Source organism: Bombina bombina, chromosome 2 (genome assembly GCF_027579735.1).
Source record: "Bombina bombina isolate aBomBom1 chromosome 2, aBomBom1.pri, whole genome shotgun sequence".
NCBI lineage: Eukaryota > Metazoa > Chordata > Amphibia > Anura > Bombinatoridae > Bombina > Bombina bombina.
This window is the reverse complement of record NC_069500.1, coordinates 816,165,306-816,192,697: the sequence shown is the minus strand read 5'-3', so window position 1 is coordinate 816,192,697 and position 27,392 is coordinate 816,165,306. Positions and strand designations below refer to the sequence as shown.

The 27,392-nt window shown below is 40.1% G+C and overlaps 1 protein-coding gene across 1 annotated transcript; it reads right to left on the bottom strand.

The window, feature by feature from the left end:
- Positions 1 to 18,315: 18,315 nt before the first annotated feature.
- On the bottom strand, positions 18,316 to 26,215 carry LOC128649673 (acidic leucine-rich nuclear phosphoprotein 32 family member B). Its single transcript, XM_053703062.1, has 7 exons — positions 26,019 to 26,215; positions 22,531 to 22,680; positions 22,323 to 22,445; positions 21,925 to 22,114; positions 21,157 to 21,251; positions 20,527 to 20,575; positions 18,316 to 20,320 (listed from the first exon to the last, which is right to left on the bottom strand). The coding sequence occupies exons 1-7, from the start codon at positions 26,070 to 26,072 to the stop codon at positions 20,235 to 20,237; spliced, it is 747 nt and encodes a 248-aa protein (XP_053559037.1). The 5' UTR covers positions 26,073 to 26,215; the 3' UTR covers positions 18,316 to 20,234.
- Between the last annotated feature and the right edge of the window lie 1,177 nt (positions 26,216 to 27,392).

Here is a 27,392-nt window from a genome sequence, read left to right as displayed (position 1 = left end):
AATAAACAGGTCATAAATGGTTGTAAGTTTGTTGCAGACAGAACGAGAGTTTCATATTGCACAAGTGAAAGGAGTGTGTGCATATGGGATAGAAATGAGGTGTGTTGCTTTTGTTAACATTTCTATAAGGAGTGCATGATTGGGTAATGGTGGGAATGAGGGAGGGTCCATTATTTGGAGAGATGTCGCCTATTGCTAAGTCACAATATCTCCTGAAGACAAACTAAGATACTGAGCATCACTATACATAATCTTTAAATTCCACCCCTTTGCTCCCTATTACATTTTATTTTAATCTTTATTAATAAATTATCATGATTACAAATATGTCAAAGTATCTCTTTTCAATATAAAACAGTCATCAAAATATCTTCAACAGTTGCTTGACAAACAATACATAGATAAATGAAGCTTTGAGTTATTTGGTTTGGAGGGCTTATTTGTGTGCATTGAGAGGAATCCTACTTAGGAAATGCCTTCCAGAAAGTCTGATGATGTTCTAGGGTTGAAAGCACTGGAGTTTGGGGGCTTCTGCTCAAATAAAATATTTGTGACTATTTATAGAGTAGTCCAGGTAAGTTACTTTGCTATCTGTGCCTGACTGCTTGTATAATACATAGGAGTTGAAGACTGCTATTTGTGTGTGGTATACGGCAACTTTGTATACCAAATGGTGCTTTTGTGATGTACCAGGTATGGTTTCAAACACTGGTCAGCCAGGCTGACGACACCCACCCCCCCATATTGGTTTGTCGATTGGCTCGTGCCCTTCTCTTTCTGTTACTGGCTCTGTGGCTTCAGTGTGCATCGGGGGGGGGGGGGGAGAAAACATAATTTATGCTTACCTGATAAATTCCTTTCTTCTGTTGTGTGATCAGTCCACGGGTCATCATTACTTCTGGGATATAACTCCTCCCCAACAGGAAATGCAAGAGGATTCACCCAGCAGAGCTGCATATAGCTCCTCCCCTCTACGTCACTCCCAGTCATTCGACCAAGAATCAACGAGAAAGGAGAAACCAAGGGTGAAGTGGTGACTGGAGTATAATTTAAAAGATATTTACCTGCCTTAAAAAACAGGGCGGGCCGTGGACTGATCACACAACAGAAGAAAGGAATTTATCAGGTAAGCATAAATTATGTTTTCTTCTGTTATGTGTGATCAGTCCACGGGTCATCATTACTTCTGGGATACCAATACCAAAGCAAAAGTACACGGATGACGGGAGGGATAGGCAGGCTCATTATACAGAAGGAACCACTGCCTGAAGAACCTTTCTCCCAAAAATAGCCTCCGAAGAAGCAAAAGTGTCAAATTTGTAAAATTTGGAAAAAGTATGAAGCGAAGACCAAGTTGCAGCCTTGCAAATCTGTTCAACAGAGGCCTCATTCTTAAAGGCCCAAGTGGAAGCCACAGCTCTAGTAGAATGAGCTGTAATTCTTTCAGGAGGCTGCTGTCCAGCAGTCTCATAGGCTAAACGAATTATGCTACGAAGCCAGAAGGAGAGAGAGGTAGCCGAAGCCTTATGACCTCTCCTCTGACCAGAGTACACGACAAACAGGGAAGACGTTTGTCGAAAATCCTTAGTTGCCTGCAAGTAGAACTTGAGGGCACGAACTACATCCAGATTGTGTAGAAGACGTTCCTTCTTTGAAGAAGGATTCGGGCACAGAGAAGGCACCACGATCTCTTGATTGATGTTCCTGTTAGTGACTACCTTAGGTAAGAACCCAGGTTTAGTACGCCGAACTACCTTATCTGAATGAAAAATCAAATAAGGAGAATCACAATGTAAAGCTGATAACTCAGAGACTCTCCGAGCCGAAGAAATAGCCATTAAAAATAACACTTTCCAAGATAACAACTTTATATCAATGGAATGAAGGGGTTCAAACGGAACTCCTTGTAGAACGTTAAGAACAAGGTTTAAACTCCATGGCGGAGCAACAGTTTTAAACACAGGCTTGATCCTAGCTAAAGCCTGACAAAAGGCCTGGACGTCTGGATTTTCTGACAGACGCCTGTGTAACAAGATGGACAGAGCTGAGATCTGTCCCTTTAATGAGCTAGCCGATAAACCCTTTTCTAAACCTTCTTGTAGAAAGGACAATATCCTAGGAATCCTAACCTTACTCCAGGAGTAACCTTTGGATTCGCACCAGTATAGGTATTTACGCCATATCTTATGGTAAATCCTTCTGGTAACAGGCTTCCTAGCCTGTATCAGGGTATCAATAACCGACTCAGAAAACCCACGTTTTGATAAAATCAAGCGTTCAATTTCCAAGCAGTCAGCTTCAGAGAAGTTAGATTTTGATGTTTGAATGGACCCTGTATCAGAAGGTCCTGTCTTAGAGGTAGAGACCAAGGCGGACAGGATGACATGTCCACTAGATCTGCATACCAAGTCCTGCGTGGCCATGCAGGCGCTATTAGAATCACTGATGCTCTCTCCTGTTTGATTTTGGCAATCAATCGAGGAAGCAGCGGGAAGGGTGGAAACACATAAGCCATCCCGAAGTTCCAAGGTGCTGTCAAAGCATCTATCAGAACCGCTCCCGGATCCCTGGATCTGGACCCGTAGCGAGGAAGCTTGGCGTTCTGGCGAGACGCCATGAGATCTATCTCTGGTTTGCCCCAACGTCGAAGTATTTGGGCAAAGACCTCCGGATGAAGTTCCCACTCCCCCGGATGAAAAGTCTGGCGACTCAAGAAATCCGCCTCCCAGTTCTCCACTCCCGGGATGTGGATTGCTGACAGGTGGCAAGAGTGAGACTCTGCCCAGCGAATTATCTTTGATACTTCTATCATTGCTAGGGAGCTTCTTGTCCCTCCCCGATGGTTGATGTAAGCTACAGTCGTGATGTTGTCCGACTGAAACCTGATGAACCCCCGAGTTTTTAACTGGGGCCAAGCCAGAAGGGCATTGAGAACTGCTCTCAATTCCAGAATGTTTATTGGCAGGAGACTTTCCTCCTGACTCCATTGTCCCTGAGCCTTCAGAGAATTCCAGACAGCGCCCCAACCTAGTAGGCTGGCGTCTGTTGTTACAATTGTCCAGTCCGGCCTGCTGAATGGCATCCCCCTGGACAGATGTGGCCGAGAAAGCCACCATAGAAGAGAGTTTCTGGTCTCTTGATCCAGATTCAGAGTAGGGGACAAGTCTGAGTAATCCCCATTCCACTGACTCAGCATGCACAATTGCAGCGGTCTGAGATGTAGACGTGCAAAGGGTACTATGTCCATTGCTGCTACCATTAAGCCGATCACCTCCATGCATTGAGCTACTGACGGGAGTTGAATGGAATGAAGGACACGGCATGCATTTAGAAGCTTTGTTAATCTGTCTTCTGTCAGATAAATCTTCATTTCTACAGAATCTATAAGAGTCCCCAAGAATGGAACTCTTGTGAGAGGAAAGAGAGAACTCTTCTTTTCGTTCACTTTCCATCCATGCGACCTTAGAAATGCCAGAACTAACTCTGTATGAAACTTGGCAGTTTGAAAGCTTGAGGCTTGTATCAGAATGTCGTCTAGGTACGGAGCTACCGAAATTCCTCGCGGTCTTAGTACCGCCAGAAGGGCACCCAGAACCTTTGTGAAGATTCTTGGAGCCGTAGCCAATCCGAATGGAAGAGCTACAAACTGGTAATGCCTGTCTAAGAAGGCAAACCTTAGATACCGGTAATGATCTTTGTGAATCGGTATGTGAAGGTAAGCATCCTTTAAATCCACTGTGGTCATGTACTGACCCTTTTGGATCATGGGTAAGATTGTCCGAATAGTTTCCATTTTGAACGATGGAACTCTTAGGAATTTGTTTAGGATCTTTAAATCCAAGATTGGCCTGAAAGTTCCCTCTTTTTTGGGAACCACAAACAGGTTTGAGTAAAACCCTTGTCCTTGTTCCGACCGCGGAACCGGATGGATCACTCCCATTAATAACAGATCTTGTACACAGCGTAGAAACGCCTCTTTCTTTATCTGGTTTGTTGACAACCTTGACAGATGAAATCTCCCTCTTGGGGGAGAGAATTTGAAGTCTAGAAGGTATCCCTGAGATATGATCTCTAGCGCCCAGGGATCCTGAACATCTCTTGCCCAAGCCTGGGCGAAGAGAGAGAGTCTGCCCCCCACTAGATCCGGTCCCGGATCGGGGGCCCTCGGTTCATGCTGTCTTTGGGGCAGCAGCAGGTTTCCTGGCCTGCTTGCCCTTGTTCCAGGACTGGTTAGGTTTCCAGCCTTGTCTGTAACGAGCAACAGCTCCTTCCTGTCTTGGTGCAGTGGAAGTTGGTGCTGCTCCTGCTTTGAAATTCCGAAAGGGACGAAAATTAGACTGTCTAGCCTTAGCTTTGGCTTTGTCTTGAGGCAGGGCGTGGCCCTTACCTCCTGTAATGTCAGCGATAATTTCTTTCAAACCGGGCCCAAATAAAGTTTGCCCCTTGAAAGGTATATTAAGTAATTTGGACTTAGAAGTTACATCAGCTGACCAGGATTTTAGCCACAGCGCCCTACGTGCCTGAATGGCGAATCCTGAGTTCTTAGCCGTAAGTTTGGTTAAATGTACTACGGCCTCCGAAATGAATGAATTAGCTAGTTTAAGGACTCTAAGCCTGTCCGTAATGTCGTCCAGCGTAGCTGAACTAAGGTTCTCTTCCAGAGACTCAATCCAAAATGCTGCCGCAGCCGTAATCGGCGCGATGCATGCAAGGGGTTGCAATATAAAACCTTGTTGAACAAACATTTTCTTAAGGTAACCCTCTAATTTTTTATCCATTGGATCTGAAAAAGCACAGCTATCCTCCACCGGGATAGTGGTACGCTTAGCTAAAGTAGAAACTGCTCCCTCCACCTTAGGGACCGTTTGCCATAAGTCCCGTGTGGTGGCGTCTATTGGAAACATCTTTCTAAATATTGGAGGGGGTGAGAACGGCACACCGGGTCTATCCCACTCCTTAGTAACAATTTCAGTTAGTCTCTTAGGTATAGGAAAAACGTCAGTACTCGCCGGTACCGCAAAGTATTTATCCAACCTACACAATTTCTCTGGTATTGCAACAGTGTTACAATCATTAAGAGCCGCTAAAACCTCCCCTAGTAATACACGGAGGTTCTCCAATTTAAATTTAAAATTTGAAATATCTGAATCCAATCTGTTTGGATCAGAACCGTCACCCACAGAATGAAGCTCTCCGTCCTCATGCTCTGCAAACTGTGACGCAGTATCAGACATGGCCCTAGTATTATCAGCGCACTCTGTTCTCACCCCAGAGTGATCACGCTTGCCTCTTAGTTCTGGTAATTTAGCCAAAACTTCGGTCATAACAGTAGCCATATCTTGTAATGTTATCTGTAATGGCCGCCCAGATGTACTAGGCGCCACAATATCACGCACCTCCCGGGCGGGAGATGCAGGTACTGACACGTGAGGCGAGTTAGTCGGCATAACTCTCCCCTCGCTGTTTGGTGAAATTTGTTCAATTTGTACAGATTGGCTTTTATTTAAAGTAGCATCAATACAGTTAGTACATAAATTTCTATTGGGCTCCACCTTGGCATTGGAACAAATGACACAGGTATCTTCCTCTGAATCAGACATGTTTAACACACTAGCAATAAACTTGCAACTTGGTTACAATCTTATTTAACAAAAACGTACTGTGCCTCAAAGAAGCACTAAACGATTAAATGACAGTTGAAATAATGAACTGAAAAAACAGTTATAGCATCAATCCTTAAAAACAACACAACTTTTAGCAAAGGTTTGTTCCCATTAGTAAAGTAACAATAATTAAATTTTTTAATCACAGTCAATATATAAGTCTCACAGCTCTGCTGAGAGAATCTACCTCCCTCCAAAGAAGTTTGAAGACCCCTGAGTTCTGTTAGAGATGAACCGGATCATGCAGGAAATACAAGAGTAACTGACTGGAAATTTTTGATGCGTAGCAAAGAGCGCCAAAAACGGCCCCTCCCCCTCACACACAGCAGTGAGAGAGAAACGAAACTGTCACAATTAAAACAAGCAACTGCCAAGTGGAAAAATAATGCCCAAACATTTATTCACTCAGTACCTCAGAAAATGCAAACGATTCTACATTCCAGCAAAAACGTTTAACATAATAAATACCTATTAAAAGGTTTAATGTACTTTTAACAGAGTAATTCCAGTGAAATACCATCCCCAGAATACTGAAGTGTAGAGTATACATACATGTCATTATAACGGTATGGCAGGATTTTCTCATCAATTCCATTCAGAAAATAAAAACTGCTACATACCTCAATGCAGATTCATCTGCCCGCTGTCCCCTGATCTGAAGCTTTTACCTCCCTCAGATGGCCGAGAAACAGCAATATGATCTTAACTACTCCGGTTAAAATCATAGTAAAAACTCTGGTAGATTCTTCTTCAAACTCTGCCAGAGAGGCAATAACACGCTCCGGTGCTATTGTAAAATAACAAACTTTTGATTGAAGTTATAAAAACTAAGTATAATCACCATAGTCCTCTCACACATCCTATCTAGTCGTTGGGTGCAAGAGAATGACTGGGAGTGACGTAGAGGGGAGGAGCTATATGCAGCTCTGCTGGGTGAATCCTCTTGCATTTCCTGTTGGGGAGGAGTTATATCCCAGAAGTAATGATGACCCGTGGACTGATCACACATAACAGAAGAAATGGATGTCTTTCTTGTCCGTAAATCTTAGCACCAAAAGTTCACCCTAACGCAAAGCAGATTTATTTCCACACTTTTGCTTGAGCCACACCAGTTATTGGGGAAACCCTCTCCTGTTTTTTTCAGATTGTGCCACATGTCAAATAAAAACAACATTTTTAAATAACTCTATACTTGTTAAAAAAAAAAAAAAAAGGACATTTATGCTTACCTGATAAATTTGTTTCTTTTACGATAGGTCCACGGATTTCATCCTTACTTATGGGATATCGCCTCCTGGTCAGCAGGAGGAGGCAAAGAGCACCACCGCAGATTTTATATCCTCCCTTCCCTGCCACTCCAGTCATTCGACCGAAGTTAGGAAGAGAAAGGAAAAGCCAAGGTGCAGGGGTGACTGAAGTTTAACAAAAATAAAGACCTGTCTCATAAAAACAGGGTGGGCCATGGACTCATCGTATCGTAAAATAAACAACTTTATCAGGTAAGCATAAATTTCTTTTTCTTTTACAAGATACCACTCTTGTAGCCGGAAGGAACTTTTTCATAAATTCACCTTCCAACCACCATTGCAACACCCTTCAATCGAAGCACTGCCAACAATTCTCCCAGGACCTTTAAAAAAAAATTCTGGGAGCTGTTAAATGTTAGTCTAGAAATGCAAATATTAGGAACCTGTGAGGATCCCTGTGAATGGGAATATGCAGATACGCATCCTTTAGATCCACTGTAGTCATGAACTGACCTTCCTGAACCAAAGGAAGAATGGAACAAATATTTTCCATCTCGAAAGACAGATCCCCAAGAAACTTGTTTACACTCTTGAGATATAAAATAAGTCTGAAAGATCCCTCCTTTTGGGAACGACAGATTGGAATAAAAACCCAGACCCTGAACTATCACTCCCATGTCGGAAAGATTCTGACCACAATGTAAGAAAGCCTCTCCTTTTATCTGGTTTACAGATAACCTGGAGAAGAAACCTGCCTCTGGGAGGAAAATTCTTGAACTCCCGTTTGTAACCCTGGGAAACTTTATCTACCACCCAGGGATCCTGAACATCTCAAACCCAAGCTTGAGCTAAGAGAGTCTGCCCCCCACAAAATCCATTCCCAGATCAGGGGCAGACCCCTCATACTGATTTTGAGGCAGCAACAGGGTTCCTGGACTGCTTCCCCTTATTCCAAGGGAGATTTAACTTCTAAGATGGCTTGGACTGTTCCTGCTTGGAGGAAGATTTACCAGAGAAGTTACGAAAGGAACAGAAATGACTCTGCCGACCCTTCTGTTAATTTCTTTTATCCTTAGGAAGAGAATGCCCCTTCCCTCCCGTAATAGAAATAATCTCAGCCAAACAAGGACTTACCCTTGTAAGGAATAGACAAAAGCTTAGGACACATCCACAGACCAGGATTTTAACCATAAAGCTCTGCGAGCTAAAAAAGCAAAACCAGAAATTTTAGCTCCCAACTTGATGACTTGTAGAGAAGCATCTGCAACTTTAAAGCCTTGATTCTATCTTGAATTTCTTCATGAGGAGTATCTTGCTGAATAGAATCAGTCAGACAATGCATCAAACCAATATGCCGCCACACTAGTAACCGTAGCAAAACATGCAGCCAGTTGCCAGCGATACCCCTGTTGAACAAACATCGTTTTAAAAGGGCCAGAAAACCAAGAAAAAGGAAATTTATGCCAACCTGAAAAAATGGTTTCATTTTAGATACAATGAGTCCATGGATTTCATCCTTGTGGGATTACGCCTACTGATCAGCAGGAGGCGGCAAACAGCACCACAGCAGAGCTGTATATATAGCTCCTCCCTTCCCTCCCAACCCAGTCATTTGACCGAAGTTCGGAAGAGAAAGGAAAAGCCAAGGTGCAGAGGTGTCTGAAATTTAACAAAAAAAAATTAATAACCTGTCTCATTAAAACAGGGTAGGCCATGGACTCATCGTATCTAAAAAGAAACAAATCAGGTAAGCATAAATTCTTTTCTTTTTAAAGATACGATGAGTCCACAGATTTCATCCTTACTTGTGGGATACAATACCAAAGCTATAGTACACAGATGAAAAGGGAGGGACAAGACAGGAAACCCAAACGGAAGGCACCACTGCTTGAAAAACCTCTCCCCCAAAAACAGCCTCAGCTGAGAATAATGCAGCAAAGTAATAAAATCTAGAAAAAGTGAGAAGACCAAGTCGCAGCTTCGCAAATCTGTTCAACAGAAGCAGCATGTCTGAATGCCCATGAAGAAGCAACAGTCCTAGCGGAAGGAGCTGTAACTCTTTCAGGAGACTGCTGTCCAACAGTCTCATATGCAAAACGGACGAAACTCTTCAGCTACAAAGAGGCAGCCGTAACGTTTTGACCTCTACAATTCCCTGAAAAAACGATTAAGAAAATGATTGACGAAAATCCTGAGAAGCTTGCAAGTAGAAACTTCAAGCACAGACTACATCTGAATCATGAAGCAGACGGTCCTTCCAAGAAGAAGGATCAGGACACAAAGATGGAACAATAAGATTTTGAGTAAGGTTCCTGCCTGAAACAACCTTAGGAAGAAAAGCAGGAAGAGTATGTAACACTACCTTATCCGCATGAAAAATAAGGTAAGGAGAATTATATTGAAATGTCAAAAGCTCAGATACCCATCGAGCAGAAGAAATAAAAACAGGAAATAAAACTTTCCAAGATAATAACGCAACATCTATGGAATGCATAGATGCAATGGAACCCCTTAAAGATCCAAATTCAAACTCCATGGAGGAGCAAGTGGATGAAACACAGGCCTGATCCTAAGCAGAGCCTGACAACAGGATTGAACATCTGGGACATTTGCCAGACGCTTGTGTAACAAAATAGATAAAACAGAGAACTGACCCTTAGGGAACTCACTGAAAAAACCCTTCTCCAAACCTCCTTGGAGAAAAGACAAAGTCCTGGGAATCCTAACCCTACTCCGTGAGTAACCTTTGGATTCCCACCAATAAAAATTAGATACACCCTATCTTGTGGTAAATCTTCCTAGATACAGACTTACATGCCTGAAGTAAGGTGTCTACAACTGTAGAGAAACCTCACTTGTATAAGATCAAGCGTCCAATCAATCAGCTTCAGAGAAACTAGACCTCAGTGGAAGAAAAGACCCTAAATAAAAGGTCCTTCCTCAATGAGAAGTATCCAGGTCGCATAAGATGACATGCCCACCGGATCAGCCTACCAAATCCTGTGAGGCCACACAGGAGCGGGGAGGATCATTGATGCCTCCTCCTATATGACTTGAGCAAACACCCGGGGAAAAGGCACAAATGGGGGGGGGGGGGGGAAATAGACATTCTAGGCCAAAGAACTGTCAAGGCAGCTATCAGCTCAGACTGGGGCCCCAGACCTGGACCCGTAACCCTGGCATTCTGACAATGCCATGAATTTCAACTCCAGCCGATCAGATTTAAAAAAAAAAAAAAAAAAAATCAGGTTGGAAAATACTCCCAGAAGGAGCTCCTACCCTCCCGGATGAGAAATTTGTCCACTCAGAAAATCCGGTATCCAAGAGTCCACCCCTGGGATATGGACCGTTGACAGATAGCAAAAATGAGTCACCGTTCACTGGAAAATCTTGGTCACCTCAACCCTGTGGAGAAACCCTGTACCCTCCAGGTGAGGACATTGTCCGTCTGACAAAAGATGAAACTGGGCCGAAGCCAACTGAGGCCAGACCAGAAGAGCCTTGAGCTCGCTCCGAGTACCAGGAAGTCTATAAAAAGAATAGACTCCACCAGAGTCCACACACTGCTAAACTAAGTTCCCTGGAATAGATGATCCAGAGACTGAGGAGACAAATCCGCATAGTCTCCTTTTCCTGAGCATGCTTAACTGCATAGCCCTGAAGTGTAAGCAACAAACGGAATTGTAAGGAACACAAGATACTGCTCAGTTGATCAACTGAAAAGATGAAAGGTAGAGTAGACCACACCGGATATGGAATCTGTAACCCTTGGGATGTTACAACGGTCAGCCACAGCGCCGTAGCATGCGAAGCTACCTGTCCGGCAATTGGTCCTTGCTGTCAGCAGCAGTCCGACTACTCCTAAGTACTAAGCCACTGAAGGCCGAGAAGTGAAGGACTAGGCAAAAAAAAAAAAAAAAGACAGAAAATAATTTCCTGACCTTAGGAATCATGTCTGGTTCCATATCTATGAAGGTTTTTCTGACTAAGAAAAAACACCTTCCATTCATGGGATCACAGGAAATATAACGCCATGTCCATGTAAATCCGGCTTGCTGGAAGGATGACGCTGGGAAAGGGACATCAGCCCGATAGAGTACCATTGCAATGTCACGTAACTGAAGCATCGCCACATCCCAGAGTCTCCATAAAAACTTGGAACTATGGCAAGATTGAAAGGACCACGAATAGAAGAGTTTGTCCAATAAGACAAACCCTAAAACTTGAGACGATTCTCATGAACGGCACATAAAGGCATCTGTTCTTAAATCCACCGTTGTCATAAAACGACCTACTAAGATTAAGGGAGGAATGGCACAATTAAAAGTATCCATCCTGAAGGACAGTACCCTTCGTATAAAAATGGTTTGAGAATCCCTGTTTTACGAGAACCATATCCAGAACCAGTATTAAAACTGGAACCATCAATCCCAGGTCTAAGAGACCTCCTACACAGTGCAAGGATGGCTACCCTTTTGCCCGATCTTCGGCCAAGATAGAAAGCAGAAACTGCCTCAGAGGAAAACTTTTGAGCTTAAAACCAATCTTAAGCGAAAAACAGAGAGTCAGCCCCCACAAGATCCAATTCCGGACCGGGACACGTTCTCCATGCTGTCTTTGATTCAACAGCAGGCTGTGTGTTCATTTATTTTTTCCCCATCAAGCCAGGTCTCAACAAAGTGGGCTCCTGGCAAGGAATTTTAGAACATTTAACCTAATAACAAGGCTCTAACCATAAGGTCCCAGGAACTGGAACAGAGCCCAATGTTCCCAGATTAAAGACTGGAAGGTAAGAAGTTAAAAATGTATGGAATCACTCCAGTCCTGGATTTTATCCAGGGTAACTACCGACTGAATAGCATCAGACAGTGCAATAATCCAATACGCCGTCACACTATTGATGGTAACAAAGCACACATACGGTCGCTTCATTGCAAACTGGTGTGTGCCCCATTCCTTTTTTTTTTTTTTTTTTTTTTTTAATAAGACTACCCTCTAAGGGTATAGAAGTTCTTGTAGTGAAGTTGAAACTACACCATTCCCCTTAAGGAGTGTCGCCCAGGCTCATTAGCTGAGGCGGCAATGGTAAACAGTTTTGAAAATATAGGGAATGCCTAAGGCACCACTCTATCTGAAACTAAGAACCTCAGTAGCCTGGAGGAACCTTATGGAATAGCAGTTCCTCTAGCAACTCCACCTCTTGTAAAAGTAAAGAATGTGTCATAACCCTCAGTGGATTATGAAAGAATGCAGGGTACTGCAGGTGGTCAAAAAAAAAAAAAAAAGAATACATTTTAACATTTTCCACATAGGAAAGCAATACTGATCCTTTAAATATGAAAAGAAACTCCATTCACATGTGCCTGTGTGTCATCCTTAGACACAAGGGATAAACCAACAAATAAACTCAATTATAAAAGTACCCATCCATAAGAACATTGAAATGGTTGTAAACAGACATTGCTATGTACACCAACAAAACAATGTCTTTGAAAAGAACTGCAGAGAACAGCCTGTGGTTCATAAAGTTATGCTGGACACTAGTAGAAGTGTGGCCTGGAGTGACCAGCTACTTACAGTCAGAGCTTTAGAAGAAGAAGTATATATACACTTGATACAAAAAAAAAAAACCCAAACAGTACTGTTTCTTTAATTATTAAAAAACCATTATCCTTTGGTTAGTTCATCCTTTGTGTTAGGATGCTTCCTTCTCAAACAACTAAAATCTATGTAATAAAAACAGATAAGTGTACTGTTCTCTAAATATTAAAAAAAAGTGTGAGCATTGTGTGCTTCGCCAACTGACATTTAATTAGTAAGCCAACAGTGCTGGACCTACTGAACCTCAGCCTCTGTGCTGAAGGTGCCCAAGTCAACAGTTTAACAATTAGAGACTCATAACGTCTGACACACAATGTATCTCTAGTACTGATCGTGATATAGCTGAAACACTCTACCCTCCGGTATCATAATGGAGGTATGAAGCGCAATTATGCACGTATATCTCCGCCCCTCGTGGGCGTGTCAACAATCTACTCCCGGTCGCCATTATTATACTAAACGACCGGGAGCAAAATAAGCTGCTTGGGTCATGGCACCTATGACTAGAGTCCAGCATTTAGAACACAAGACATGTGGTTCCCGATACTGATCAGCCGGAGAGAACAAAATTGCGCAGTACACAATAAAATGACCTCCACAAGGCTCCGCTAATCGTGGGCATATCATGCAGTTCCCGGTCATTTTAATAACTACGCCACAGTGAACTGTCTGCGGTATCCGAAACTTGGGGTTAATCTTAGTTACCGTTTTCAGAATCGACATCCATCTGACTAAAGCATAACCTATCAATCCCAACTGAAAACAAATCACCCACAGCTTGAGTGATCCCTAAAGCAAACCGTGAGCTCCTTAACCCATTAAGGGTGCAACAAATCTGGACCTCCCAGTTGCTAAGAGGAGAGTTAGAAAACCAACGGAGCCGTCAGAACATAGGGACAAGTTTGGCTACTGCTTTTTTCTTTTACCACAGCTCAGCCCAATGGTGTGTAAACGATCTCACCCATAACAGTTCAATTAACAAAAATCGCAGCTGTCAGTATTTACACAATACCAGGCTGCCACACATCGTCCTTTAGCCCCTGCTAAGAAAGTACTTTCTGAAGGTCCCTCCTTTAAAATAGAGGAGTTCTTACCAAATAAGTGCTCCACTTCTGAGATCTATGTCAGTGATCCAGAATAAAAAAAGTCAGCACTTACCTTGAATGCTGTGCAACAGCATGGCAGTCCAGCAGGTTTGCAGAGGTCCTCTCCCTCCCATAGCCCTGTGGAATAAGATAAGCCTGAGTTAAATGTGCTTAGGCTATCTGTATTAGGGCAGCAACATATATAGGAGGCGCAGTGAGAATTATGTCCCACCAGTTCCTATTGCTTTAAAGCCACCAAAAGCCCTACTGTAGAGACTGATCTGGGCTATACCCCAGATCAAAGTAGCACTCACTGGTACCACTTTTAAAAATAAACTCTTGATAGAAGAATCTATAACACCTCTCTTTACCTCTTCCTATTACTAACACCGGCAAAGAGAATGACTGGGTTCGGAGAATATAGAGAGATATATAGAGATATGTATATACACACACACACCTCTGCTGTGGTGCTCTTTGCCGCCTCCTGCTGAGCAGGAGGCGTAATCCCACAAGGATGAAATCCATGGACTCATCGTATCTTTAAAAATAAATAATGTTATATAATTCTGCACATAGTGTACTAATTATATAACATTAGTGCTAGCTTTATAGAACCTAATATTGCCTGTGAACTTTTATTTTTAAAAAAAAGGTTTCCAGACCCACTCTGTGCGGGTCTGTTTTTTACACTGAGCGCATCTGGCCAGCTGTCTAGTCACAGCCCGGCCCGATCATGCCATTACACTCAGTGCAGCTCGCTCCTGAGTGTAATGTCCCGATCGTGCCATTACACTCAGTGCAGCTCGCTCCTGCTCTGTCTGACAGCGGGCGCAAGCTGCACTGTGTAATGGCAGCGTCAGGCCAGGCTGTGACTAGACAGCTGGTCAGATGTGCTCAGTGTAAAAAAAAAAACAAAAAAACAAACAGACCCACTCAGTAGTGCACAGAGAGCGGGTCTGGAAAACAGTTTTTTTAATAAAAGTTCAGGCAATATTAGGTTCTATAAAGCTAGCACTAATAGGTTATATAATTCTGCACTGTGCAGAATTATATAACATTCTCTATGTTTACTGGCCGTTTAAGCAAAGCTTCAAACTTCTTATCCATAGGATATTTAAAAGGAACAGCTGTCCACAATAGGAATAGTGGTCCTCTTGGTCAGAGTGGAAACTGCTCCCTCCACCTTAGGAACCATCTGCCAAGATTCCTCAATAGAATCTCCAATTTTTAGGAAACCATTTCCTATTGCTGAAGGGGAAAAAGGAATCCCAGGCTTCTCCCATTCTCGTGCAATAATATCTGAAACATGATCTGGTATAGAAAGATCTTCCGAGGAAGGGACATCAAAAATAAAGTTACATTTACGAGATTTCTAAGGAATAACCATGACTGACGCCTCAGTCATCCAAGGTAGCCAAAACCTTGAGTAACAAACGCAGGTGCTCCAGCTTAAACCTAAAGGAAACAACCTCAGGTTCAGAAGGATTTACACTATCAGAATCAGAGATCTCACCCTCAGATGCTACTGAAGTGTCTTCCTCCAGACTTATGAGAACACTAGACACAATTGCAACAGAATCAGAAACTTTATACTTACTCTTGTGCTTCCCTATAACATGGGATAAGCAGACAAAGCCTCAGATACTGCCAAGGATATGGGTAGCCATATCCTTCAAGGAAAAATCAACCTGAGACGAAACACAGGGCACTGCAGAAGATTGGGACGTATGAGGAGAAAGCTGCGGATTAGCCTTAACATCCACCCTAGACAATGAAGGCTCAGAATCAAAAAGTCTATCCATTTAATGTAATGTTCTCAATACAAGAGGAACAAAAAGGGATAGGAGGCTCAACATTAGTATTTAAACAGAACAAGCAAAAGCTTATGCCATCTTATTCCAAAGGAAAAAAAAACCTTAAATAAAAAAATTCTAACTTCAAATCAGAATTTTAAGGAAACAAAACCACCACAAGTGACTGTCCCTTTAAATTTTAAGCACTTTTTAAACTAGAAAATCCTTAAACTGCACAATAGATCTGGCAGCAACAATTTTACACAAAAAAGACAAACAAATATAAACGGAGCAATAGCCCCACAAAAAAACAGGCAACCTCCACACCTTAGCAAGCTCTGCTGAGATGCCTACCTGACCTGGTGCCCTTTTAGCTATCTCAGATAAGCTGGCCTATTGTGGCCTAACTAACCTCCTGGTAGCCATTAAAAGACAAACAAAATCATGTACACCAAAGTGAAAACATAATAAACTGAGCCAAACATCCCCAGTACCTGCAAAACTGCCATACAATAAACCATTAATCTAGAAGGCTGATTGTATATTTAGATAGAATTAACTGTCAAAGTGCCAAATTTTCCTATATCAAAACAGGGAAATAGGCACTTACCTCAAAAATCTGTCCAGCAGCAGGACAGCTCACTTGGTATGAGAGGGGCTTCTTACCTCACATGAACATGTGGAAAAAGAAAAGGCTGAGTAAACTTACTAAAAAGTTCAACCAAGGGCTGCATGAAATTACGGGAGGCCCAGTGGGGATTATACCCCACAAGTTCCTAAATGCTTAAGTCACCACTTGCTATACTGAAGAAACTACGGCTAAACCCCAAAGAAAACAGAGCAAACTTGCTCTGCTTTTAAAAAACCAAACAAACTTAAGAATCCGACACCTACCCTCCTTGCAACTGATACAAGCAAAGAATGACTGGGGATTGTGAAAGGGAGCTTTTCCTGTGATGTTCTTTGGCTCCCCTCCTGCTGGTCAGGGGTGATATTCCCAACAGTAATTATGATATGTTGACTCACTCAGAAATATATAAATTTATTTTAACGTTGAAATAGTTTGAGTCCTAAACTTTTGGTGCCAAATTAAAGGGACAGTCAAGTCCAAAAATGTTTTCATGATTCAAATAGGGCACGTCATTTTAAACAACTTTCTAATTTTTAGCACCAATTTTGCCTTGTTCTCTTGGTATTCTTAGACATTTTCATGATTTTACCTAGGTTTAGCTTTCAACTAAGCCCTTGAAGTCTGCCTCTTATCACATGCTTTTTTATTTCCTTTTCACAACAGAAAGCTAGTTCATGTCAGCCATATAGATAACATTGTGATCATGCATGTGGCAGACTCTGCACTAATTAGCTAAAATTTAAAGTCAATAGATAAATAAAATGTCATGTGATCAGTGGGCTTTCAGAAGATGCTTAGATACAAGTTAATCTAAGGTAAAAAGCATATTAATATAACTTATGGAAAACTGGGGATGGGTAATAAAAGGATTATCTATTTTTTTAAAAAACAAATTCTGGTGTTGACAGTTCCTTTTCGTTCACACTGCCAGTCTTTTAGAATCCTTTAGAAGCACATTTGGTGCCATGTTAAAGGGACATTATACACTCATTTTTTTCTTTGCATAAATGTTTTGTAGATGATCTATATATAGCCCATGTTTTTTTTAAATTAATGTATAGTTTTGCTTATTTTTAAATACCATTGCTCTGATTTTCAGACTCCTAACCAAGCCCCAAAGTTGTGTGAATACCGTCAGCTACCTTCTCCAGCTTGCTCCTGTTTGTGTAAATGGTCTTTTCATATGTAATTGGGGGGGGGGTCTTATTGCCACTTGCAGTGGGCTTTCCAGCTACCTTTTCAACAGAGCCAAACTGACAGCTTCTAAGTAAGTTTTTAAACAGTTTTATACCAGTATCTGTGCATCTTATTCTTTATAGTAGTGTCTATTACATGCAGTTATATGAAAATGAGTGTATACTGTCCCTTTAAGGTATCTTTTGTAAAAAATAGGAGATTGTGAAATGGACAGATGTAGGAAGTTTAGTCCTTAAAGGGACATAAATGAGTTGTGATAGAGACAATATGTATTTTAATAATTTACCTGCAAATTTATACTGCAGTGCCTTGCCATTAACCCTTTCTTTTTAGTTTATTGTAAAGCTCTAACACCCCCCACACATTTCCTTCTATGGCTATATCTATTGTTTGGAACAATGCAAAAGTGCATAGGGATTATCTGCTGGAGCATACCTAAAAGCTGTGAACTCAGCTGAAATACAATGCCGGTGTCTAAACACTGATAAGAGGGGTGGAGTTGGCTGTCCCAGGCAATTCATTTTGCTTATTTTGAAAAATTGAATACTTGCCAGCAATTTTTTTAAAAAATGTATGCAAACTATTTTTAATTGCCCTTTTAGGATATGCAGATCTACTCATTGTCCCTTTAAACCTAAAAGGAACAAAAGTTTAATGAGTTAAAGGTGTGGAAGCCAATTCAAAACATGCCTTAAAAAGTGTTGAATGTACCTTTAACTAGGAATCATTTTAATTTAAAGATTAATTCAGTAGGTTTCCTTCGATATTTCGTTATTTTCTTAACTTTTAAAGTGTTTGTTAGTGTAATACATCTGCTCACTCAGCAGTGCAAAAAAATGCTCACTGGTATGGAGAGAAATCAGAAAGTCTACAAGGTGTTTCGGACCCTTATATTTTAATGCAAGTGACCTATCTGGAAACCTGCAGTGACAGCGCTCAAGCTAAAATTTATCCTTATAAAATAGTTTTCAGGACCTTGCAGTTCTGATAAGAGACAATCTCAGAGTGGAGAGCTTAAGATCAGGCCCTCAGTCTTGATAACTCAAAACCGGTTGCAAAATGTCGCAAAACCCAAGCAACAAATGAAGCCATATATAAAAATCCCAACATTTTATTATTAAAAGGCTTATTCATATTCAATTTCTGTAACATCTAAAGAAAATAAAAAATATTGGATGATTTGGGTCAGAGTTTTGTTTTTGTAAATCCAGCAGTGGTTCTCCTCCAAAGCAAAAGGTAAACAATGTTCTGCTGAAAAGTGTTTGTTCAGAAAAGTGGAGAATACCTGAAGGTTACAAAACACAAGTGTGGGCATTATAGACACTTCTCCCCCTTCCTCTTGCCATCTGTAAAGTAGATTCACTACCAAAGTGAAAGCCCAATTATATCTATGATGACTGGTATGGATTTTTGCTTGTACTTAGGGAACAGGAGATTAAATCAGTTACCTGTAATTTTAATAGGCACGGGCAAGATATAGTACTTGTTACAGAAATTAAAGCCAAATGTCTACAGCATTAAGGTATTTTCAGCGCTGGATTTATTGTTAAAATCCTAATATTTTAATTGCACTATTAGACTTGGCACTGAAAATAACAAAATGCTGCAGCCAATCTTTGCCAATGCCTAACAAAATTTAGAGCCATAGTTGAAAGACAAACATATGAAGATATCTGTAGAACTTCTTAAAGTTTACATTGTTTTGTAATAAGTATAAAAGTAACTTTGCGTGTAAACTGAAAAGGCTTTTCATGTAATTAAAACTAATGTTTATTATTTACAGACAACATTTGTTACCAAATGGCTTTACACTGTCAAACAGGGCATTGACAATTTGTCATGGTTTATTTACACTCACCCTGGAAAGATCCTCAAAAATATACTGCACAGTGAGGCAAGAGGGTTATATATTTGAGGGGGGGGGGATAAAAAAAAAAAAAGAAGAACAGCTTGTCATAACCATAAGTAATGTGCCATGATGCAAGCTAACCACAAGCATGATAATCCAGTGGAGGAGACTAATGGTGTACACAACTCAGGAGGGGGGAGAGGGAAAAAAAAAAAAAAAAAAAGCCATTAATAAATGTAGCGCTGGAGTGATGAAACTCCAGTAGTCCGCTTGGGTGCAGAAGAATGGCTTCCAATAAAAAAAAAAAGTTTTAACGCATTTCATTTTAGCTCAATTACCTGTGAATACCTGTCACTATGCACAACAAAACAGTTTAAGTGTTAGTCCTCTCAATGTGACTCTAGCAAAGGACAAAACTGGGGGGGGGGGGGGGGTTTGAGAAATAATTCATGGAGACAGGTATTGAGTGGAATGAATTGCAGCTATCACCTGTAAAATGGTAGGATGTGGAGGATCTGACGAGGGTCTTAAGAGCAATACCATTTAAACTGCCATATCTTTCTTTTCAAGAGAAAAGTCTTATTAGGACAGTGAAGGTAATGCTTAAGGACCAGCTTTTAGTTTGGCATCAAAGAAAAGCCAGTTATCCAAAAAATACAAATTTGTAAGGGCTGGGTTAATTTGCAATTGATTTCCAATATGAAGAAAATCGGGATAGCCGGTTGTTAATTTGGGGTAAACATTTAATATTAAGGCATGGTTTACATACAGAACATTGGTAGGGGAAGGGGGAGACAGTCTTTGGATTCAAATACCAAAATTAAACACCCACGCACCATTCACAGATCAGAGGAACCACAGAACTTTCACAGAAAATTCCATGGTTTTAAAAAACATCCTACGATCTGACCCAGCGAATAGCCCCAGGCGGCCATCTTTTAAATAAAGCGGCAAACAATAAAAAACCTCACTCAGACCAGTACAGAAATAACATCTCATCTTTCAACCCTAGACATCTACACTCTGATAAACAAAAATATATAAATGAGTGGGTGACTGACAGCCGTATGCATAGTGGTCTGCAGGCTATCACCTACAAAAGCACATGTGCACTGGTGGCCAGCCCAGACAGTTCATAAAAAAAAGATCCAGTAGCTTGTTGGTCTTATTCATCATCCTCCTCCTCTTCAAAGTCATCTTCATCACCCTCATCTTCCAAGTCTCTTTTCCTCTTCTCACCCTGTGGAACATCTGTAGTGGGGAAAAATAGGATGGGTTTTACAAGTCAAAACCACATTACTTTCAATTGCATTAAAACGTTTTTGTATGCACATTAGCAAGATGTGCAGCATCTTGTCTGGGAAGAGTGGAAACTCATGTAGTTTAGTTTATATTCTCACAAGTGGCCTCAAAAAAAAACGAGACATTTTTAAACTATAAAATGGTAATGAACCTACCGTCATCGTCTTCCTCATCTTCCTCTCCCTCCTCTTCTTCCACATCCTCCTAGAGAAAATAAAGTTTATTTTTTTTTTCTAATAGCAAAATGACCTTTCTGGTTATCTGAGAGCATCCACTAAGTTGAATGTCCAAGTAAAGACAAAATTAAACTTTCATGATTCAGAGCATGCAATTTTAAAACGTCCTAATTTGCTTCACATCATCCAATTGTCTGTATCCTTTGTTAAAAAATACACCCAAGTAGGAAAGGAGCAGCAATGCACTACTAGGAGCCAAACGCATCTCATCATTTGCTTACCTAGTTCACAGTAATGCACTGCAGCTCCTTCAAATAAAAGTGAATTGGAAAGTTGTTAAACTGTTCTATCTGAATCGGTAAAGAAATTTGGGGTTGTCCCCCTCTAAATGACAAATGTTTTAAAAAGGCCGACACATGCATTTGCAGTTTAAGAGCATGTACAGATAAGTCATGTGATGCACTACTGATCATTGAATTTGACCTTTAAATCTATATAGCAGCAAATTAACTAGGCTCAACTGAGAATGCCCAAAGTTGAAAAACTGCTAAAGTTGATTATGGGAAGTTTACACAAGTCATGTTCTATAACAGACTATATTCAGCTTACCTCATCTTCAACACCATCCTCTTCATCCTCATCAAGCTCATCTTCGTCTTCCTCATCAAGCTCTTCCTCATCCTCTTCGTCTTCCTCCTCTCCTTCTGGAAGAAAAAGGGAAATTTTGGGAAACCGCTATGACAGGACAAGTTCCTATTGCATATTAACCCCTTCACCCAATCTGATATATGTCTGCCAGTACCCAAGATGGGTGACCAGTGGGGGTTAGGAAGTGTCAGGTAGGAGGGCAATCTACACAAAAGCTAGGATTGACTATTGAAACAAATAAAGGGGACTTTCATTCATTAAGATCAATTGCCGTTCTTGGCTGCTACAGCAGCCCACTGCTAAAAAAAATTCCTATGGTGACATTTTCACCTCTTAGCCAATAGCCAAGCGGTAAATCCAGCTTGGCGCCAATAGCAAAAAAAATTTAGCCGTGGGTTGCTGTAGCAGCCAAGAACAGCAATTGATTGAAACAAATAAAGGAGTTTACTACATGAAGTAACTTCTACTTCAGGAAAGTCCCCTTTGTTTAAATAGTCAATCTTAGCATTTGTAAAACGCTAGGATTGACTCACTTTAAATATATATAAAATAAAGGATAAAAAAAGGCTTTATTTCTGTTTAAATTAAGTTATAGGAAAAATGCTATAGGAAAAAGTATGGTATTTTAGGCAAGTTTCTCTGAAAGCCCCGGCAGTGAAGGGGGTTAACTTCCAGAATCAGAAAAATACTGTAAAGCCCAGACAAAGATTAAGCAACATAACTACTTACCCTCTCCATTCTCGTCTAAATCCTCTGTCAGATCTTCTGGATCAGAATCTGGAGCTTCCTGGTCATCTGCATCAAATCCATCTAAATAAGTCAGTTGTGGCAAAAGCTCAAATACGCTTTCTCTGTAGTTGTTCAGCATTGTAACCTCGCAGTTGAACAGGTCCAAGCTTGTTAGGTTAGGTAGCTTTTTCTGTTTATAAAAAGTTTTGTACACATTAACATGCAGCCTAATTTAGAAACTTTTACCTGCCTTACTAAACCGCTTAAAAAAAAAAAAAGGGACCTATTCAAAATTAGTTTTAGTTATGGAAAGTAAAAGTGCTATAGGAACAGTATACCTTAGGAATTCAAAAAGTAATTTCCTGTATGCTAGATGTAAATAAAATGTGTTTACTCACAAGTGGCTCCAGTGTGTTCATGTCCTTTATTTTGTTGCCACTGAGGTTTAGGTGTGTCAGACTTGGAGTTCTTTCAGCTAGGACTTCTAAACCCCCAGATATTCTGTTGTCACTGAGCTCAAGCTGGAAACATTTAAAATGGGAAAACAAAAATCAACTGACAGATCTTTGAAAGGAAATGCAAAGAAAATGCAAAACAACAACTTACCTTCCTGAGTTTTGGAAGCTTAGGTAGGTTAGAAACTGATGCAAGGTTGATATTAATCATACTGAGGAATTCTAGGTTCTCAAACTCAGAAGTTAAGCCAGTAATTTTGCCATCATCTGAACGGCAGTTGTCCAAGACCATTTCTTTGACCTACAAAAAAGAATGGCAAAATGTAGCCTAGCCAATTCTTAAATATTAAACCAAAGTAAGTGCTCCAAACTTAAGGATTGGATAATGTATGATACAACTCAAAAGCGAAGTTAAACCTGTGAAAAATAAATTTATACGGTTGCTTGCTCATCATCCATTGCATGTGGCTATACACTCAAATTCCTTAATTGTTTTATAGAACAAAGCAATCAACTACAAAACATTGCTGCATTTAGACCCCCACAAAGAAAAGGTGGTAAAAGAAGCTATTTTGCCATCTATAAAGATTTTAGTAAAGGGTTTTACCTATGGGTGACAAGCTTCTGTGATATAGGTCTTGATCCTAACTTTCGTAAAATAATCATGTTTTTATAGATTTCCTGTATGGCTGGTCCTCCACACTAGGAGTCCTAAAGTGTGATATGAATTTATCAAAAGGTCTCAGATGGTAGTATGTGAAAGGAAAGACTAGTTACATAGATGTTACACCATGACACATACAGTACTAGGCAGCAGTCTAAGTTGCATAGTAGGGAGTGTAGAATGGGTGTAAATGCCGTCAGGCCAGTTTAATGGGATTCCTTAGCAGCATGAGCCAAGAGTCTGCACACTATTCCAGGGCCAGTTTTTTTTCCAAGGGAAACACTCCCAATGGCTATTTTTTAGATGGGCAAAGTAAGGACATTACCTAGAACTCAGACTGCAGAAGAGAGCTTGCATAGCCACAACTACCAGACACCAAACAATTTGCAAACATGCTACTCCCTTCAGTGTAAACAAAACATTTCACAAACAAATCTTAAAGCACTAAAGCTCTGGCAATGTCTGTATACATAGAACCTATTTGTTTAGTTAGATATATATTTTTTGTTTTATATTAAAAATAAAATATATTTTGGAGCAAAACTGCACACCACTAACCCTTATATTTCACATCAAGGCGGTGGGGGCTGTCCAATTAATGGGTTGTTTAAAATACATAAATACTGGCATCAAAAATCACTTAAGAATGTTATGCTTTGATCATTTCTGAGCCTACTGCTACATGGAGAATGTAAAGAAGTTATCTGCCATTTGTTCACTGAGCTTTGGCCTAGATAACAGCATGATCAATCAGGATTACCAGGCTTTAGAAAGAACCACCATTACTGTCTGTCTAATCAGTGGTTATATGGTTTATCAGAGGGCACATAAAAAGTCAAAATAAACGTTTTTGTAAGTTAAGTTTTGAACTCTAATAGTGCCCACAAAACAGCCAATTCATGCCACCCAGCTGGCAATTTACTAAGCCATGTGTCCTCTCAGCAGTTACAACTTAAAGGGACATTCCAGTCAATCTAAATGCACATAGATTAATAACATCTTTGAACAGAAAGATATTTGCAATATACATGTTTTATCAAAAATGCTTCTAGTAAAAGTTCACTGATTTAGTGTTAACATTTTTTTCTGCACATGAATGTTACGCATAGCTAGATGCTGTCCCTGCACCCACATTTTAAATAATGCAGCTGCTCAGATCACTGGGGCTTGTATCATGTAAGCAATGAACAAATTGAGTCGTTACCAGATGGTACAAGGACCTTAGGCTCTCTGAGCAAGTGCTGTGTTTAAAATGCTGGTGCACGGTGCATACTTAAATACACTTTTGAAACAGCTATAGCTTTTATAAGCAACATTTTTGCTAATACATGTCAATTACAAAAATGCTTCTGTTCGATACTGAAATGCATCCATGTGGTTTCCAATGTTGGCTGGAATACCCCTTTAAATTACCCATGGTAGATTTTTGAGGGGGAAAAATTATATATTTTTCCAAGCATTTTCAGGATGTGTAAAGAGGATAAAGCCATGAAGGTGTGGAAGTTAAGAATTAAGATGCATTGTGGGGGCTGTGGCAGAAGACTTTACAAGTGTAGTTAAAGTGCCTCACAGAGGAAGCAGACGCCATTAACTATTTTTGAAGAGCATCACACACCACCAAGACACTGATCATACAATAATAATTAAACATACGGATAGATATATATATATATAAAAATATATTTGTACCCATTACCGGACAGTGCTCATTAAGGCAGGTTCTGGTAATAAAGTAGCCTATAACCTAGTTTGCCACCCCAAAAAAAAAAAAAATACAAACACATGTCGGGTTTCTGCCTGGTACAAAAATATATATATATATATATATATATATATATATATATATATATATATATATATATATATATATATATATATATATATATATATATATATATATATATATATATATATATCTCTCTCAACATTACATAATATTATATAATAACGCATTCAGTGTTCCCGGGCAAATAGTGTTCTAATATGGGGCGAGCGTGCACGTAATCTGTATGTAGGTCACAATACACAAGGCGGGCAGGACACAGCAGCACAGGGCCGGGAAATGGAGGATAGGCAACAACGTCGCGGGAATAGAGAAAACTTTGAGACAAGAAAATGAGGGGTCGAATATAGCAGCCAAATAGGTTTAATGTACGTTGTGATAGGATTTGATTATTTCTGCGTTTTCAGCCAGCGCGGCACGTAATGGAGACCCTGCGCAACCTCATGCAGGTCACGGGCATCATGGAGGAGGAGGGGGGGAGTGGGATTTCTGCACCGACAATACTATCGCGACAGCAGATTTAGTAAACTATAGAACTTTATAATCTATAATAAAAAAAAATAACCTATACCAATTTATATATCCCACCCGATTATGAAACCATATATTACTCCCCCTCCCCCTTAAATAGGTTTAGAACCAAGGCGGGAAAGGGAGAAAAAAAATCTAAAGTGTTTAAAATAAAAACTATTTAAATCTAAATATGTGATTATGTACTCAAGATAAACAGCACGGCTATCTATTGCATAACGGGGGTGTTTATTTCTTTATTTAAGCAGGTTCTAATACCTTGGGGGGGGGGGGGGTCAGGAAAATAAAGTGTTTCTAGCTAATCAGCGGGGTATTTAATAGTTTAATAGAGTTTGAGCTGATTAGAATTGTTTGCCAGAGGTAAAAAAGTGATTATATTTGCTCTGAGAGTTGCTGGGCAGCCACGTGTTTTGGGGCTGTAATGGCTACACACACCTTCCCAGCAAAGCCCATAGGAGATCATAGGCATTTCTGCTTGTGGGATTTCACTCGGGTGAAATACAAAAAAGGGGATACAATAAAAATTTTTAACTAGTTACCTAAATATAAAACCCGATACATTTAAACTACATAACGTAAACCTATATAAATAAAAACTCCTGTAAAACACAATTATAAAACAAAAAAACAGCTTACTAAGATGGAAAGGTTAAGTACTTACATCGGAGAATTTCCTGTTTCTCAGTTCGAGGGCGAGTCTCTTTTTCATGTCCATGGCGGATTAGAAGGGAGAGCTACGTGTATGTATATATTAAAAGGGGAATAAACAACCCAACTGATGCTTTCAAAAAAAATGAAATAATTAAGAGAAGAGGTTTGTCCACTGGTTTTTATATAGGATCGGCGCCAAAGACACAAAGGAGGGGTTTGGTTATAGGGTGGGGGGAGGAAGGCGGAGATCAGGTTTGCTGCCATCTACAGACAAATCGCGGGAACTGTTACTGTACTCAGCAGGGCCTAACGCGCGAGGGGGGAGAAAACTATACATGCGCATTATGTTTTTACAACTACAAATTATATATATCCGTTGGCTGATACATTATTTAACACTCCTATTTTTCTATGGTCAAGCAATGTTAAATTCGGTGGGTGGCGGTGCAAATATGAAAACAAATGCTTCATCATGGATTTGTGAAATGGCTCAACATCAGCGCAGCGCAATGATGGTGTTGATGGCAAAACTTTGTGAAGTATAATCTATGTGTCATAAATCAGACAATATGTCAGCGTGAGCGGGGACTGTTTAAACTGGCAGAGATGAAACGCTAAATAAAAGTAAAAGTGGGTAAACAAACAGACTCAGATGTATTTCGAATGGGTTCTGGATTCTAGAGAAAATAAATAGCATTTTCTAATGTTTTACTTATTATGGTAAAATGTTCATATATGAATCAGAATGATCTCCTTAATAGTATTTTTGGAAAAAATAAAATGAAACATTACTACCCATTAATAAACGTTTAAAGGTTATGACTGTTAATAAAATGGGGCAACACAAATTAGATATTTTACAATCATAAATCAACAATTCTCTATGAAATATTATACACTCGTATATATAAATTATGTAATATATTGAGATTACATCACATTTTTAAAAAGCTTTGCATATGAATGCAACATATTTATACACATCTAGAATCAAGGGCTCAGCATTTGAAATGTTTATTGCTTTTCTGCATTACAGTATAACAATATGGGGGGGGTCAGAACATTATAGGCTTTGACACCCAGAATAACAAAAAGTGATTTGAACATAATTTTCTGTTGTGTACATGGCAAATAATACCATGTCTGTCATTATTTTATAAATGCAGCAATCATATTATGATTCAACATTTTGCATCAAATGATTTTTGTTTCCAAATCACGCAGATGATTCCAATATAAATTATTAGAAGATACAATAATATTTATGTGTTGCCATTTTGTATTGCATGCACGAACTTGATACAAATAACATATCTAACTAAACAATATTATATACATTTGAAATCTACACAAAATTGTAATTTCAGAGGCAGGAGACGTAAAG